The sequence below is a fragment of the Perca fluviatilis genome, chromosome 20 (genome assembly GCF_010015445.1).
Source record: "Perca fluviatilis chromosome 20, GENO_Pfluv_1.0, whole genome shotgun sequence".
NCBI classification, from domain to species: Eukaryota; Metazoa; Chordata; class Actinopteri; order Perciformes; family Percidae; genus Perca; species Perca fluviatilis.
Window position 1 is genome coordinate 14,210,938 of NC_053131.1, and position 14,942 is coordinate 14,225,879.

At 41.2% G+C, this 14,942-nt stretch overlaps 1 protein-coding gene across 3 annotated transcripts; it reads right to left on the minus strand.

Annotated features, from left to right (window-relative positions):
* Positions 1 to 3,993: 3,993 nt before the first annotated feature.
* LOC120548810 (inositol-3-phosphate synthase 1-A-like) lies at positions 3,994 to 14,691 on the minus strand. Of its 3 annotated transcripts, none has more exons than XM_039785298.1 (12): positions 14,369 to 14,691; positions 14,107 to 14,175; positions 11,885 to 12,009; positions 11,629 to 11,790; positions 10,786 to 10,915; positions 9,483 to 9,676; positions 9,215 to 9,364; positions 7,070 to 7,285; positions 6,182 to 6,346; positions 5,968 to 6,081; positions 4,985 to 5,202; positions 3,994 to 4,796 (listed from the first exon to the last, which is right to left on the minus strand). In XM_039785298.1, exons 2-12 carry the CDS (start codon positions 14,141 to 14,143, stop codon positions 4,670 to 4,672), a joined length of 1,638 nt encoding a protein of 545 aa, XP_039641232.1. In that variant the 5' UTR covers positions 14,144 to 14,175; positions 14,369 to 14,691; the 3' UTR covers positions 3,994 to 4,669. The 3 variants fall into 3 exon arrangements, with proteins under 3 accessions (XP_039641232.1, XP_039641231.1, XP_039641233.1); XM_039785297.1 differs by having other exon boundaries at positions 4,546 to 4,796; positions 14,107 to 14,178; XM_039785299.1 differs by lacking the exon at positions 14,107 to 14,175 and having other exon boundaries at positions 4,546 to 4,796.
* Positions 14,692 to 14,942: the final 251 nt, after the last annotated feature.

The following is a 14,942-nucleotide window of genomic DNA, read 5'->3' on the forward strand; positions in this document are numbered from 1 at the left end:
GTTAAATGGTAGTATTACTGCACTTTTCCAACTATTCGGTATTATTCCATCCCTCCAAATTTTATTTAAGAGTCTTAATATCAATTGACATGATTCTACTGGTAGCTGTCGGAACATGGCATGACATAATTGGTCTTGTCCTGGAGCTGTATATCCAGTGCCTAGCAAAGCTATGTTGAGTTCAGACATAGTAAAATCCACATCCAGTGTTGACATACTAGCCTCCCTTTTCAACTTCACATTCCTTCCTTTTTCTCTCTGAGTGCAATTTCTTTCTGCTGCTTATGAATAACACTAAGGTGATCACCACTATGTACTGCCACAAATGCCCTTCCTAACACTTCTGCCTTACCTTTATCTGACACTACCACCGTCTCCCCATCAATCAAGACTGGAATTTTAACCGACATCCTTTTCCCACTCATTCTCTTGAACATAGACCATATATCCCCTAACTCTACTCCTCTACCTATGTTGGAACAGAACTCCCTCCAATTTCTCTTTTTGGTATATTTAATTGTCCTACGTGCCACTGTCCTTTTCCTTTGATAATCCACAACATTCTCTCGTGACAGATTCTTCTTCAGTGCTCTAAATGCCTTGTTTCGTTCTTTTACAGCTCTGCTACATTCCTCATTCCACCAAGGTACCACTTTCTTTCTTCCCTTTTGTTGTTCTTTGTGGAATACTCAATGATGCTGCATTCAAAATGTGTTCTGTAATTTGCTTTGTGCAGTCTTCTATGTTTCCATCTAATGCAACCAGGTTAACTGACTCCTCACAGCATCACCTACATTTTAGCATAGAGGGGAACGTGTGTGTGTGTGTCTGTGTGTGTGTGTCTCTGTGTGTGTGTGTGTGTGTGTGTGTGTGTGTGCTAAGCTCAACCAATCAGCGTGCAGCTCATCGAAATATTCATGAGCAGACCATATAAGGCAGAAAAGCGCACTTTCAGTCCAGTCCCATTTAACAGGGCAGCATTAGGGCCAAAAAAACAGCAAAAGAGTCATTTTCAGCCCAACCAATGTTACATACCCTTAAGGAACAGCGTGAAATACGGTATATAACCATTCTATCACCCCTTTAACATGCCATTCACAGGTATTCACTAAACTGTCTAATACCAGTGTAATATCCAAACATGATGTATTGCCCCAATTCACATCTATTCTTGTACCCTGTCCATTATTAAGGCATACCAATAATCTTTCTTACATCATGTCTTCAATTATGTTCCCATTATGGTCTGTATGATTGCTACCCCATAGGCTGTTATGTGCATTAAAATCGCCACACCATATTTCTTTCCTGTATACAGTCCCTGCCATTTCATTTATTCTGTCAACAATTAAAGTTTTGCACAGGTTATAAAAATGTATCAGCTTAATATGACCCTCTTTCCTTGGACTACAAATCTCAACCATTATACACTCCATATCCTCTGGGCACGGGAGCTCCCTATATGCCAGCCCATCCTTGAGAAAGGTAGCACACCCTCCACCATTTTGATTATTAGGCCTATCATACTTTAAAGAACTGAACCCTGGTATAACAAAATCTAGTTGGGGTCGTAACCAAGTTTCTTGTACACATATTACATCTGGAACTACATCAAATTCGTGAAGATACTTTTTAAATTCTTGACCATTAGCTATGAGGCTTCTGGCGTTCCACTGCAGTATGTGAATTACCATAATTAGTGTTCTAACCCTCAGCTTGTGTATTTTCCCCATTTTCAGTTACTGTCAACAATTCATGTATCTGATCTGCTTAAATAGCACTTTCACCAAGGAATCTTTCTGCTGCCTCCACAATAGCCTTGATTCTATCACCTTTCTTTTTTAACTGAGATGCAACATTGATAGTGTGACAAATGAAAACCACAAAGTTTACCTTCTTCACTACCAATGTATCATCACCAACTTCGCACTTGTGATCACAAGTAACCTGCATGTGTATGGACTGGAGTCTGCAGTTGGGCTTGATTATCTGATACTAATGTTTCTTTGGACCATTCTACTGGTGTTTTTGTTATTTGATCCTGTTTCTCGCACTGTCTTTAGAGCTTCTGCATATGATACTTTACTTTGAATCTTATCCCTCTGGGCTTCTCTGGCTTCTTTCTGCACTTTGCGTCCTCCAAACGCAGCACTATGCTCTCCTCCACAGTTACAGCATTTAATCTTTGCATCCTTGTCACATTCACCATACTCATGCTGACCACCACATCTAGCGCACCTTAGTTTTCCTTTGCACTGCTGTGCTATGTGTCCCAATCTTTGACATTTATAACACCGAAGAGGTTTGGGGATGTACTCCCTCACACTGTAATTTATGTATCCCAGTTGCACTGACTTAGGGAGAGTTCTCTCAAATTGCACTACCACTGATAGCGTTTCCTTTAATGCTCCATCTCATTTACTTTTTAGCCATGTGGCTTCAATCACTTTACCTCCCTGAATCTCATTTTTGACATCTTCCATCGACATACTCAGTGGGACTCCTGAAATCACTTCTCTCACTTTTGCCGTTGCTCCTGCGATGTGTGCCTTCATCCTTTCCCCTTGAAGTGAAGACATTTTGAGAATCTTTTCGTTGTTGTTGTTTACTGGTTGCATGTATAAGTACTCTTTTATTGCTCATAAACCGATTCAATTTTACCAATCTCTTTCTCAATCGCCTTGGTAAGTTTGATCGGGTGGTAGTGTCCACCATCCTGATCAAACTCAATAATAACTTTCCAAATGTTTTCTTGAGCATTCTCCACATTACCAGTTTTCTGTTTCTCATACTGATTAGATCTTGATTTCTTGTTTGTATTTCCCTCACCAGTCTCGCTATATTATGAAAATTGTTTCCCTTTTATATATTTTAAATGTAAGACACCACTTGAGCCACGGTGAAACGTTTCGTGTGTATGGTTGAAATGACAATAAAACACACTTGAGTAGACTGTCTCACTGCCTGTCTGTCTGTAAACGGTAGGCGTGGCTTGGGAGCATACTCTGAAGCAGTGAAGCAAGTGCATTCTGGGATTTGGTGTCTTTCATCCACATGAGCCAAAAACACATTTTCTGGCTTTTCTCGGCCTAGGTAAACCCCATAGACAGTATATAAACTGGACCAACAGATCCCGTTGCTCTGGACGGAGACTAGTGAAGGATATTAGAAGCACTTTTCCGGTGAGCGCTGAGCGTTACTGTGCAGCCTCCAACTGAGAGAGACAACGTAAATGTGACGTGAGCAACCTGTCTGAAAGTTGTAAGTCTTCTGGTAGCTGTGCCAAGAGAAATCTCAATCATTCCCAATCTTGCAGAGACGGAGAGTGTAGGTATATGTAAGGAGATAACATGGGCACAGGCTAATTATTGCTAACTAAAATACTAGTTAACATTAGTAATTAAACCTAAACAGCTAATGTAAGTCGAAAGTGCCTGCGAGCTTCTCCTGTACTTCTCCTGTAGCAGCTTTTTGTTTACATTCAACATGACGGCTACCGAAGCGCAGCAACCAGTCCAACCAGATTAGTTGGACTATCCAATGCACCCAGAGGCATTTGAGCGGCGTCCGTTGGGGACGCCCCTTTGGAAATGAACTGTCAATGAACCTTTCCCAGACCCACTCCCAGTTACAACTGAGAAAGGTCTGGTGTCAACCAGGCTAGGCCTAGGAGCCACCAATTTCTAAATTTATTTCACATTTCTACTACATAAGTGACCCTATTTAAAGATATATTCATCTTTCCAACGTGAAACATCCCTTTAAATGTGTCTAAACACAAAGCAGTTCTGTATCCATCATTAAAATATTTGTAATCAAATTACCAACATTCATACCTTTTTTACTCTTTACAACTGTCATCATTTATCATTAAACTATCTGCTTTATTTGTCATCTCATTATGATATATTTATTTACTATCTCTTTTTACGCAATAACAAAGTTAAAGCAGACCAACACAAAAATGAATGCCTCAGATATGTTAAGTTCAAATAATATGTAAAGGTTTATTGTATATAGACCATGTTACTCAATGACAATATAGTCAAAACTGCATCCATGTTTTCAAAAATGTATCTTCAAACAAAAACATATGGATGGCTACAGTAAAGCAGTGATAAGACAATAACACAAAATACAGTAAGTTAAGAAGATGACCCTCATTCATCAAACAACAGATATTGCTTCATTGTTAATTTTTTTTCACAGTTGCACGATTAGTATCACATTTACTTGTTAAACATATGAACCTATTCCTATGAACTATACTGTATAATTGTATTCCACATATGCATTGCACCTGGAGAACTTCTTGAATATTGATACAAGCAAAGATGCATTTACTTTATATATATTTGAACAAAATAGCCTGCTTTGAACAATGTTCCGCTGTGTGGGGAATAACGTAGTCTAGGGGCTTCATATAGGCCTCTGTTGTTGCTCAGTAGCTATAGCAGAACTGCATGTATGACATGTAAATGTTGCAGCACCACGCCATTGTTTAATAGGCCAAGACTTGGTTAATACCTTGATTTTAAATGCATCTTACATTAATGTCAAGTTTAATCTGCAAAGTTGTCAAAGTTGTTATTTTCGCAACAATAGATCAATGAGGGCCTTTGTTCTTGTTATACACGGTGTCAGTTGTAGTTTACAATTGTATTACGTTTTAGTTCCAATTTTTTTCCAAAGCAGCCACATGGCCATTCATGTTGGAGGCATGTGAATGCAGGAAGTTTCTCTGCAGCTTGTGCTCCAGCAGCATGTGGTTCTGAGGAGGAAGACCGAGGCACGCTCTGAAAAAGACAAGAGACGGAGATTGTACTGAACTTCTGTCACCAAATGAAACACAAGAATTTTACACCTATATGCAAGCCTTAAACATCCTTAAAACCATTATTCTTCTGTTGAATGTATAATGCAATCTTTGGGGAAAATGTGTGGTAATGCAATCTAGGTAACGAAACCAAAGCCTTGTTCAAACCTCATGATATTCAGTATGCAGGCCCTCTGGCGGAAAAAGGCGTTGATGACCGGTGTCCCTGATGGGACCAGGGGGGCCTTGCAGAGGAAGGAGAGCACTGCTAAGACACTGTGGAAAGACAGGAAGTCCTTCTCCCCCTGGGGTTGAACAGTCACACGCTGACAAAGCTCTGTCAGGATCACCAGGTCCAGGATGATTGGGCTGGCTAGAAGAGAGTCCTGTTGCAAAGAAAGAAAGATGAGGTGACAATGGTGTAATAGAGGGAGAAGGGAGTGGCTAAACACACATTTATCAATAGATAGAACTCATACAACATAATGTAGTCCCTTGCACATGCAAGAATTGTATTTACCCTATAGCAGTGTCTTTCTAAACATTACCACTAGGAGTCCCCAAATCAAAACCTTTTTAAATTCCACACATTAAGGACTTTAATGCCAACTACACTGATGCAGATCCAATGACACCCCATTGTTTCAAGTGTTGTTGCTATTGTTGAATCAATGAGTCAACCACTTAAGGTGAACTTATTTGGAGTTTTAGTTTTTTGTAAATTCAGCATTTTATTTGCTAGTAAAGAACATCTGAAATGTACATATTTGTTTGCTTTTTTTCTTCTTAAAGCCACTAATGTAAAGCATTTTTTGTGTGATTGCAGAATCTTTCAAAATTATTTTTGGTAGCTTAAGTTGTTTGTAGAAAAATTGGACGATCCCAGGGAGAAACTGGTGCAGTAGATCTGTTTTTCAGCCAGATAACCAGAATAGATGTTATCTGATGTGTAGGACTGATGGTGGACTAAAGCAATTAACAGTAAGCTCTGGCACTCCTGAGCCTCTTCCTCCACAACTAACGTTTTGAACGACAGAGTTTAGCAAGCAAGTAGCAGTCTGGACTCTCGCATTGAAAATTGTTCTACTAGGCTAGATTTTCCTGTGTCACTTACATGTTTTACAGAAACAGAGCTACTACGGATCACTGACCTCACAGGTGTTGTGCAGTGCGATAGTATTGGTCCCTCCCATCATTATTTCAGATGTGTATTCATCCATGGCACGCTTGCTGTCTCCCACATAGGGGACATACTTAATCACCACCTGAAAAAAAACACACCGAAGACAGTTAATGAGTCTGACAAGTTGTTTTCAGTAAACGTCCATACGGAGCTCATTATCTTTCTGTGTCTGAGTCACTCACACAGTGGTCAGGTTTTTCTCCAGGCTGGTACAATATGGGGTTTGACTGGACCATGTCATCCACCACGTTGCTCTTGGAGATCTCTTTGGAGCGGAACTGCTGCGGAGCCGACAGGTTCTTCCCGTCATTGTTGCCGAGGTGATTGTAGCTGACAATGGCGGTCGGCTGTCAAGGGGAAGAGGAACTTATTCAGATGTCTTTGTTCAGAAAATACGTGGTACTGTAAGCTTTAAGTTGGCATCTTTATTCTCTGGTAGGACAATCACAATCACAGTTGTTGTGCTGTGGCCCAGAAGTAGAGTGGGTCGTCCTTCAACCACAAGATTGATGACTTGGTTAGATGCCCGGCTCCTCCGGCCCCATGTCAAGACACTGCATCCTAATCTTAGGTGGGGTTAAATGCAAAAATGGAATTTCACTACATTATACTATAAGATTGTATGTGCCGAATAAATGTGTGAATATAAATATATGTTAATTTCTTCTCACACTGTTGCTGTTCCTGAAGCTTCTTCCACTTTTTCCCCTGTCTAAGGATAGAGGGTGTTGTATGCTGTACAGATTGTAAAGCCATTTGAGGCAAATTTGTGATTTTGAGTGATAAATAAGTGATTGACCTAACTTATGTTAAATAGTATATTCCCATTTGATGCTTTCAAGTGTAAAATACAATTATGGGACCAGTATCAGTTCCTCATTTTAATGGACTAATTCTCACTTTAATTCTGGTCTTAAATAGGAAAGATTGTTCTCAAATCATGAACCCCCCTTTTTTAGTATTCTTAGCTTTTCTATTATAACCACATTAGTAGCGACTCAGTCTTATTAGTATCGGATCATTACTTCATGGATCCCCCCTTCCTTCTAGCCGTGCATTCTTTTTCTTACCTTGATACCTGAGCTGACCAGAAAGTCCACCAGCACTGACTTGATCTTGGTCTGACCAGATTTGAAGTCATCTCCTCCAATAAACACCCCTTTCTGCACGGCCAGCTCTATGACGCCTGGTACAAAAGTGTTCTGCGGGGAGCCGTTGATGTAGGCACAACCCTCCAGTATACTGGCCACTGCAAACAGAGTGGAGGGAGAAATCGCTGCTCCAGCCTAATGGATGTAGTAAAAACAAAACTAGGTCAACACCTATTATATGGCTGGGGCGTGAATGGTCAATATGCCTTACTATCGCCAAGTTGTTATAGGGATAGTAAGTGGTGGTGTCTGTAATGTGAATTTAAATATTACATTGTTATCTCTGCAATTGTGCTGTTACAAACGTTTCGGAGTGTCGTTTATTTTTTCCATGTGCAAGCAAATCTCGCAAGAAAACACACTGATAATCTATTATATACAATATAGATGACATTACATATGATATAATGGATCGGATTCTGATAAATGATCAAACTGGCATCCCCTGCTTGCCAACGCTTTTAAATTTTCTGCTGCTGTCCCTGCTGTTCTTCTGGAGTTTCAATTACCCCGATTTTTACATGATGAAAAATCAAGACCTGCCCATCCAGTATATTTATTTACTGCAGGTTGTGATTGTTACACACATTCATTTGTCTGAAGAGAGATCGACAGAGAGGAGCAGGCACACACACACACACACACACACACACACACACACACACACACAGTGGTGTGCCATTCGTCTGCATTTATCCTACTCTGCCAGTGCTGTTAAGCCCTTGCATTAAAACTGTTGAATGAGTGGCAGCACAACAACATCCACAAATGTATTGAGGAAGTTAATCAGCTGATTGATGGGCGATAGCGGAAGTAAAAGCATATGTGTCGAAACCAATAAAGTTTGAAAAGGCAATGGCCAATGGGGAAACACCAACACTGACATCATCACAGTCATTCCGACCAGTGGTGGAACTTCCTCACTCAGTGACAGAGTGACAGAGTTTTGGGGTTGTAGGACTGGTCCTACGGTCCTATGGTCCAGCCAAAAAGAGATAATGACCGTTACTGAGTGTATCATCATATTACAACTTGACTCACAAGGTCCACATTTACCTCTCCACATCATCTCTATTGTCCACTTCATGCCTATCTAAAATCGAGCTATTTGCTGAAGATCATAAGGCCGGCCACACACTGGCTGCGTGGCGTGAGCATGTCAGCTGCGTGGCGTGTCTGGTTTTATTTCGGGTCCCATGTTAACAGGTTAGAGCTTGTACACTGCCTGCGTGACACGCACGTCTCAGGCGGGGCTCGAACCGCGCTGAAAACGCATACATGCTAGAAATAGAACCGATGCCTATTTTTCACGCAACACGCAAGCGTGTTGGAAGCGCTTCCAGGCAAAATAGAATAGGAAAAGATGTTTATATGTCATTTTGACACCAATACATATAATAAATTACATGTTGATGTTTGAAAGTCTCTAGGTTTTTACATAAATGCAGCTATAAATGTAATTTAAAAAAGATTTTCAAATATTGCACCTGAAATATTCTGTAGCCTATTTTGCCGTCAATACTGCCGACGTTGTCTTTGCTGTAATCAAATCAGTATATATTTATGTTTAACATGAAGTATACTGCTTGAGTGCAGTAAATCAATGGGAAACATACATGTGCACAGACAAAGATAGCAGATTCGACGCAGCCAGTGTGTGGCCGGCCTTAGTCTGTGAAATAGACTATTATCATTGCTGACAGTATTACAAGCATGCTGAAGACAGGAGATAAAATATAAACTCATCCATGAGGGACAAATCATAATTTTGTAGCTGACTCATTATGGCATTTCATCTACAAATTCACAGTGAAGTGCTAGCAGAGCTAATCTTCTCATCCTCTAAGCTTTATTCATCACTAAATGGGATGGAGGATTACTGTTTGGTCCTCAACATTAGGAAAAAATTAAAGTTGAATTCATGACTATCGACCAAAATCACTATTTAGGTTGGTTTCTAGGACAATTAAAGTTAATTATAATTTCTACTGAAATCAACTTAAGGTTTTGTGTCTTTAAAAACTTACACTTTCGAACCAAATTCTTCACGGCTCCTGCTCTCACCTGGATTGCAGCTAGCAGGTTCGCTGCAGTGTCATGGACCCCCGGTATGATATCACAGAAGCGCTCAGTGTTGGCAGTCCAAAGAACAATGATTTTGTCCACATTACTCGACTTCTGGAAGTCCCTTATGTCAGCTCTGATCTGCTCTACCTGGAAGACAATTTACTCTTTAGATCCGATTAAAAATTACATATAAAACACAACCTTAAATGAAATTCATAGAGACTCCAGTTATCATAAATCTGCTAGTCAGTAGAACAAGTATTACCTGCTCCGCCATGCTCCCAGTAAGGATGTTGTCCGCCCGACTCTCTTGGTTCGCAGCGATGAATTCTGGGATACTGATTGACGGTCTGGGTTTCATGCGGCTCATGTGTGGTTGCAGTTGCTTTTGTAATGACCAGTCAAACACCTGAGCTCTCTCCATCGCGCTGCCAAGATCCATTGAAGAGATATCCCAGCCTAAAAACACAAACAAAACAAAAAAGGTGCTGAATTCCTTTTGTATCTCTCATTTTCCAGAACTTACAGGGCAGGGGTGAGTCATCCCTTTCATCTAATAATAGACTCTTTAAATACCTTGCCTGTTTAAGCTCTGCCCTTATGAAGTAACAGACTAGATTGCATCAGAGGACACCATACTGTAGAAGCACATCTCTGAACATCTTCACCTCATGGAGAGACTGCCCATGAAGCTGCCCTGGGCTCAGATTTTCCTGCTGTTAACACTGCCGTTACTTCACTTGCCCTCTTAAAAGGAGAAATCTGGCGCAAAATGAACCTAGGGGTTAATGACACATTTGGACCGAGTCGACCGTTCTCTGGGATATGTTTTAATGCTTATCGAATGTGACCAGTTTTAGCGCAAACTGCTAATTAGCTTATAACGCTAGTTGTCGGGGCACTGGTAAAGTAAAAAGAAATGGCTATTTCTATACCACTAACAATCGAACGACGAACGCCGTGCTTGAGCTATGTTACTGGTTACACAGCGTTCATCGTTCGACTGATCGTGACTGTTTTCCCAAGATGGCGCCTACCTGTACACGCGAACGGTACTGTCTTTATAAACTATCTTTTTGATAAACTGTCTCTAAACTTACAAAGTTCTCAATGCTTCGGTTTACATGTAGGGACCCTCATTATGCTACCGTGAAGTGTGGTGCTATTTTGAGCCTTGTTAGTGGTATAGAAATAGCCATTTATTTTTACTTTACCAGTGCCCCCGACGACTAGCGTTATAAGCTTATTAGCGGTTTGCGCTAAAACATTCGATTAGCATGAAAAACATATCCCAGAGAACGGTCGACTCGGTACAAATCTTTTTTCTCCTTTAAAGTGTTTTTTAGATGAAACGGGCAGGCATACTGGACTGCAGGCTGCAAAGTGCGTTTACCCCTGCGACCACCAGCAGCCCTCATCCTGTCATGTTGCTTATACGTCAGCGGAAGAATTTGCCTGAACACAGAACTAGTGTCGAAACGCGGCTTTATATTACACACACATGCACAGATACACTTCTCAGTTTCTGCTCCAGAGGTTAGACCTTAATCATCTGCAACTGTCCATACCATCAAAGACTATATCATTAGGGTGCACCATGGGTAGGAAGTCGCAGAGGGGCACGTTGACCTCGCCCTCGAAGTCTGATCCCAGACAAATAGTAGACGCCTGCAGGAGGGAGCCAAAGTAGTTTGCTTTCTGAAGAATGTGGGAGAAAAAGAAGAAAAAAACACTGTGATTTCATTCCCTGTAAGTAATGTATAATCTTTTGTGGGTTTATGGTTTATTACAAGTATATTAAATCCTTTAAATGTGAGGAAAATGGCTGAAATGGAAATCAAAGGAACCAGCTCATAAAAGTAACAATGTATGCCCATATAAGGGGAAACCCTCAAGACCAGAGTCAGTTAAGCCCTTAACACTCTAATGAACATGTCAGCATAACCATCTTATAATGAGTTTCTACCACTGTATTTAAGGACAGTGGGCTATATTTATAAAATATGACAAAGAAGGTTCTCTATTAGCTCCCTAGTGGTAGGTGGTTAGTGTTTTTTTTTTTAAAGAAGAATCGTTGTGGTTGTGGTGCTTTATACAAGGATGGTCATTCCAAGCAGGCAGTCAGTGGCTTGCAGTCATTTCAGTGCAGTATGGAAATCAACTTGCAGAAGGTTGCTTGAGAGGGTTACATCAAAGTTAGATATGTTACTGTCAAAGGGAAAGTGATTTGATATTTCACACTATACTGAAATTAATGTAAACCGGCATCTGATAACATTTTGAATTTATTAAGAAGGATAGCCCCCTGAGATGTAGCATCTCATTTTCAAGGGGGTCCTATACTCACTATTTGTTCACTATTATTCACTATTTGTATGAGTGTACAGGCGTGTTTGTGTCACTCCACCCACCTTCTCTCCAGTCTTGGTTCTCCAGGTGAGACCAAGCTTATTGGCCAGTACAGCTGCTGTGACTGTGGTCCCGTTGTTGCCTCCCCAGCCAACCAGCATCACACCCAGCCGGGGCACACGTCTCTCTGTGCGAAATGTCAACTCGGTAGTGCGGGGGGTCACCTGTTGTTTATGGAGAAAATTAGAGGGAGACTGTACAGATGACACACACAGACGCATATGTAAAAAGAGCTGTATGTCAGAAAGGTCCACTTACTGTGATCTTGTTTCCCTCTGTGTGAACTGATGTGGTCTGGTAGGGATACTGAGACACAATGTGTGTGTCTGTGTACCTCACATTTGGGCTGTTGATATGAACGTTGACAGACATGGCTGCAGAGTCTGGGAAGAGAGAAAACTTAATTTGTCCAAGTTCTTCCTCTGTAGGTGGAAATGGCACTATGGGTAATGCATTTCCTCAACACGTCACAACATGTTACCACATGGCCTTTTGAAAAAGGAAGAGATAAGTTGCCTCTGGTCTTGCCTAGTCACAGGGCTGCCAACTCTCACGCATTGGCCGTGAGACACACGCATTTGATTGGTTTCACACGCTCACACGCCACACCCCCGATTTCTCATGCCGAAGCGTCAACCCGGTCGGTCAAATACCTGAAAGAGGAGTTTCTTGATCTACCACTCACGAGCCACTCGTGATCGACTAGTTATGCCTTCAGAGACGGTGAGGGGGTTCAGGAGCGCTCCCCGTCTGTGGAATTTGCGAAATGTCGCAAATGTGAGAACATTTCTCCACGAGCCATCCCAGGCGCATTTCCCCGGCTTCAGGTATGCTTTGAGTATTACAGACCCGTCCGTCACTTTTTTTCCACTCTCTCTGTAAAAATAGAGGTGAGCAGCACGGCTGGTAAGTGTAGCAACTTCAGTTAATTTGAATGGACTCGCTCTGCTATGGGCAATGACGCGTTGCATCCGTGCTCTACCTCCGATGAAGAGCAGCGTACATCCACCTCTAAACTTTGTCAGAGACCAGAGACCCAAATGGGCCTCTGTGTCTGTCAGATGATCAGAATGAGATACTTCCATATCAGCAGAGCAATAACATGCACAGCAGACTATATTACAACTCTCCAAATTTCGGGGGGGGGGGGGCAGATACTGGGAAACTTTGGGTCACTATTGTGCTTCTCTAACCTCTGTGCATCTCTAAATGTAACTGTAAATACTTCATTAAATGTTTCATGAAATGAACAAATAGTCTTTCTTTTCACAAAAAAAGTACATACAGTAAGTGGGACACAGAGGACAAGGGCCAAACATTACTGGGCCTTGGCACAAAAAAGTTTGAGAAAGTCTGTGATATGACACATGCACAGAATGAGCCATGCTGTGTCTTTTTATCTTGCTGTTGGTATTTTTCAGTCTATTTTCTGCTGCACCTTGTGGTGGGTAAAGGCCTTGATTGAAGAATGAATTTCCCTCACTGCCTAATCTGAGGTTTGGTCTTTGGCCACCAGTCCCCCTGGTGTCCAAAATTTTTTTTATTTATATTTATTTAGTTTTAAAGGATTAGAATGTATGTAAATCAGAGGTTCTCATTCTTTAGAATTTCAGTGGTCCTAGTGTGTGTGTGTGTGTGTGTGTGTGTGTGTTGTAGTAGTAAAGAGAGAGAATGGGAGAAGGACGTTTGTGTGAGGTGGACCTGGACCACAGACCCAAATCTTCTCAGCTGTTGATACTGTCATATGCTGCACTGTCTCTTCATGTGGCACATTATGTTTGGCACATTGTATGGGTCACTTCTTATATCATAACAAGGTAATACAAGTGTAATCAAGTGATGATTAACATTAATGTAAAAGCTAAATGCCCTCATTGATACTACAACAATGCAAAGTTTGCAGTTTTGCACATATCATGTAAGACTCGATTTTTCCATTTCTTTGCACAAAACTCTCCAGAAAGTGCCATTTAATGGTTTATTTAAAAAAAAAACCCCCTAGGGAGACCCCTCCCCACATAACAAATCAAAATTTAAACCCCGACAGTAATGATGCTGAATGAGCCAAATAAATTTACTTTGAACGCAGCAAAATTTGAGTTCGCCCCACAAAATCTCACTCCAAAGTTTTGGGAAAAGTTGGCAGCTCTGTAGTCATGAGTCATTAGGTCATGCCTAACTAAACTGACAGAACTGTATTTTCTTAGTAATTCCTGCCAGACCATATTGGGCTACTTCTGTCAAATAAAAACGGAGAAACAGATAGGCTACGTTAACAAATGAATGACTCGTTTATATGAACCTAAACTAAACCCGGAAAACCCCCTTACCTTCAGGGTTTGAGTTTTAAGCTTGAGTTTTGTAGGGGTATAAATTTACTAACGTTCGGGTCGGAGATGAAATAAATAAATAAATAAATAAAGGCCGAAGTACGCACTCTCATCAACAGGTTGGTGCAATATTCTAGTGCGTAGGCCTACCTGGTGGCTTGGTGGTGAAGTGCAGCCATACTGTCATTCACGAGAGAATATGCTGCGTACTGCGTAGTTCTTCTGGAAAACACGTTTCTTTTAGCCATTACCATTTACTACTTACCTCGTAAATAACCTACTATTACATATGCATAAATATGTACTATATAAAAAAGCATGAGCTGATTAAAACAATGGTTGTTGGCAATGCATTAGCGACCCCCACAGTTGCATGATTTTACTGCTTTCATTAAGGCTAAAGAATGCTTACCTTCTTCCACTTTAGGTAAAAACGTCTGTAAGTAACTTCGCGTAAATGAAGCCGGTCCAGGGGTGTCTCGCTGATAAGTAACGTCGTTTGAATGAAGTCGGTCCCGGTGTGTCTCGCTGAAGTAACTTCGCAAATGAAGAGCTGGGGTGTCTCGCTGATAAGTAACTATGTTTAAATGAAGTCGGTCCCGGTGTGTGTCGCTGATAATTCTTCGCCTGTTAAAATGGAAAGTTCCAGTACCTTCTGTCTGAAGATGCCTGTGGTGCTTGTACGAGTGCGCAGTGCTCTCAAATGATTATATCCTCCCTCGGTCGACGTATTCAGTGCAAGTGCCAATCAGACTGCTCAGTCCCTCCTCTTACATAACACGCGAGGATGGAGAGGCTTGAGAACCGGTTGCAAATAAACCAAAAATTCCCAGAAAAAGGGCTGGGTTTTCTATGCATTCCTGCATAACTATTACGTTATTGCAACTCATGATCGAAACCACAAAATTCAATAGAGAAGGACAAACAAATTGGAGAGGTGTGGCTAAAATATTTGCCATATTGCAAATGTCAAAACATTACAGTTG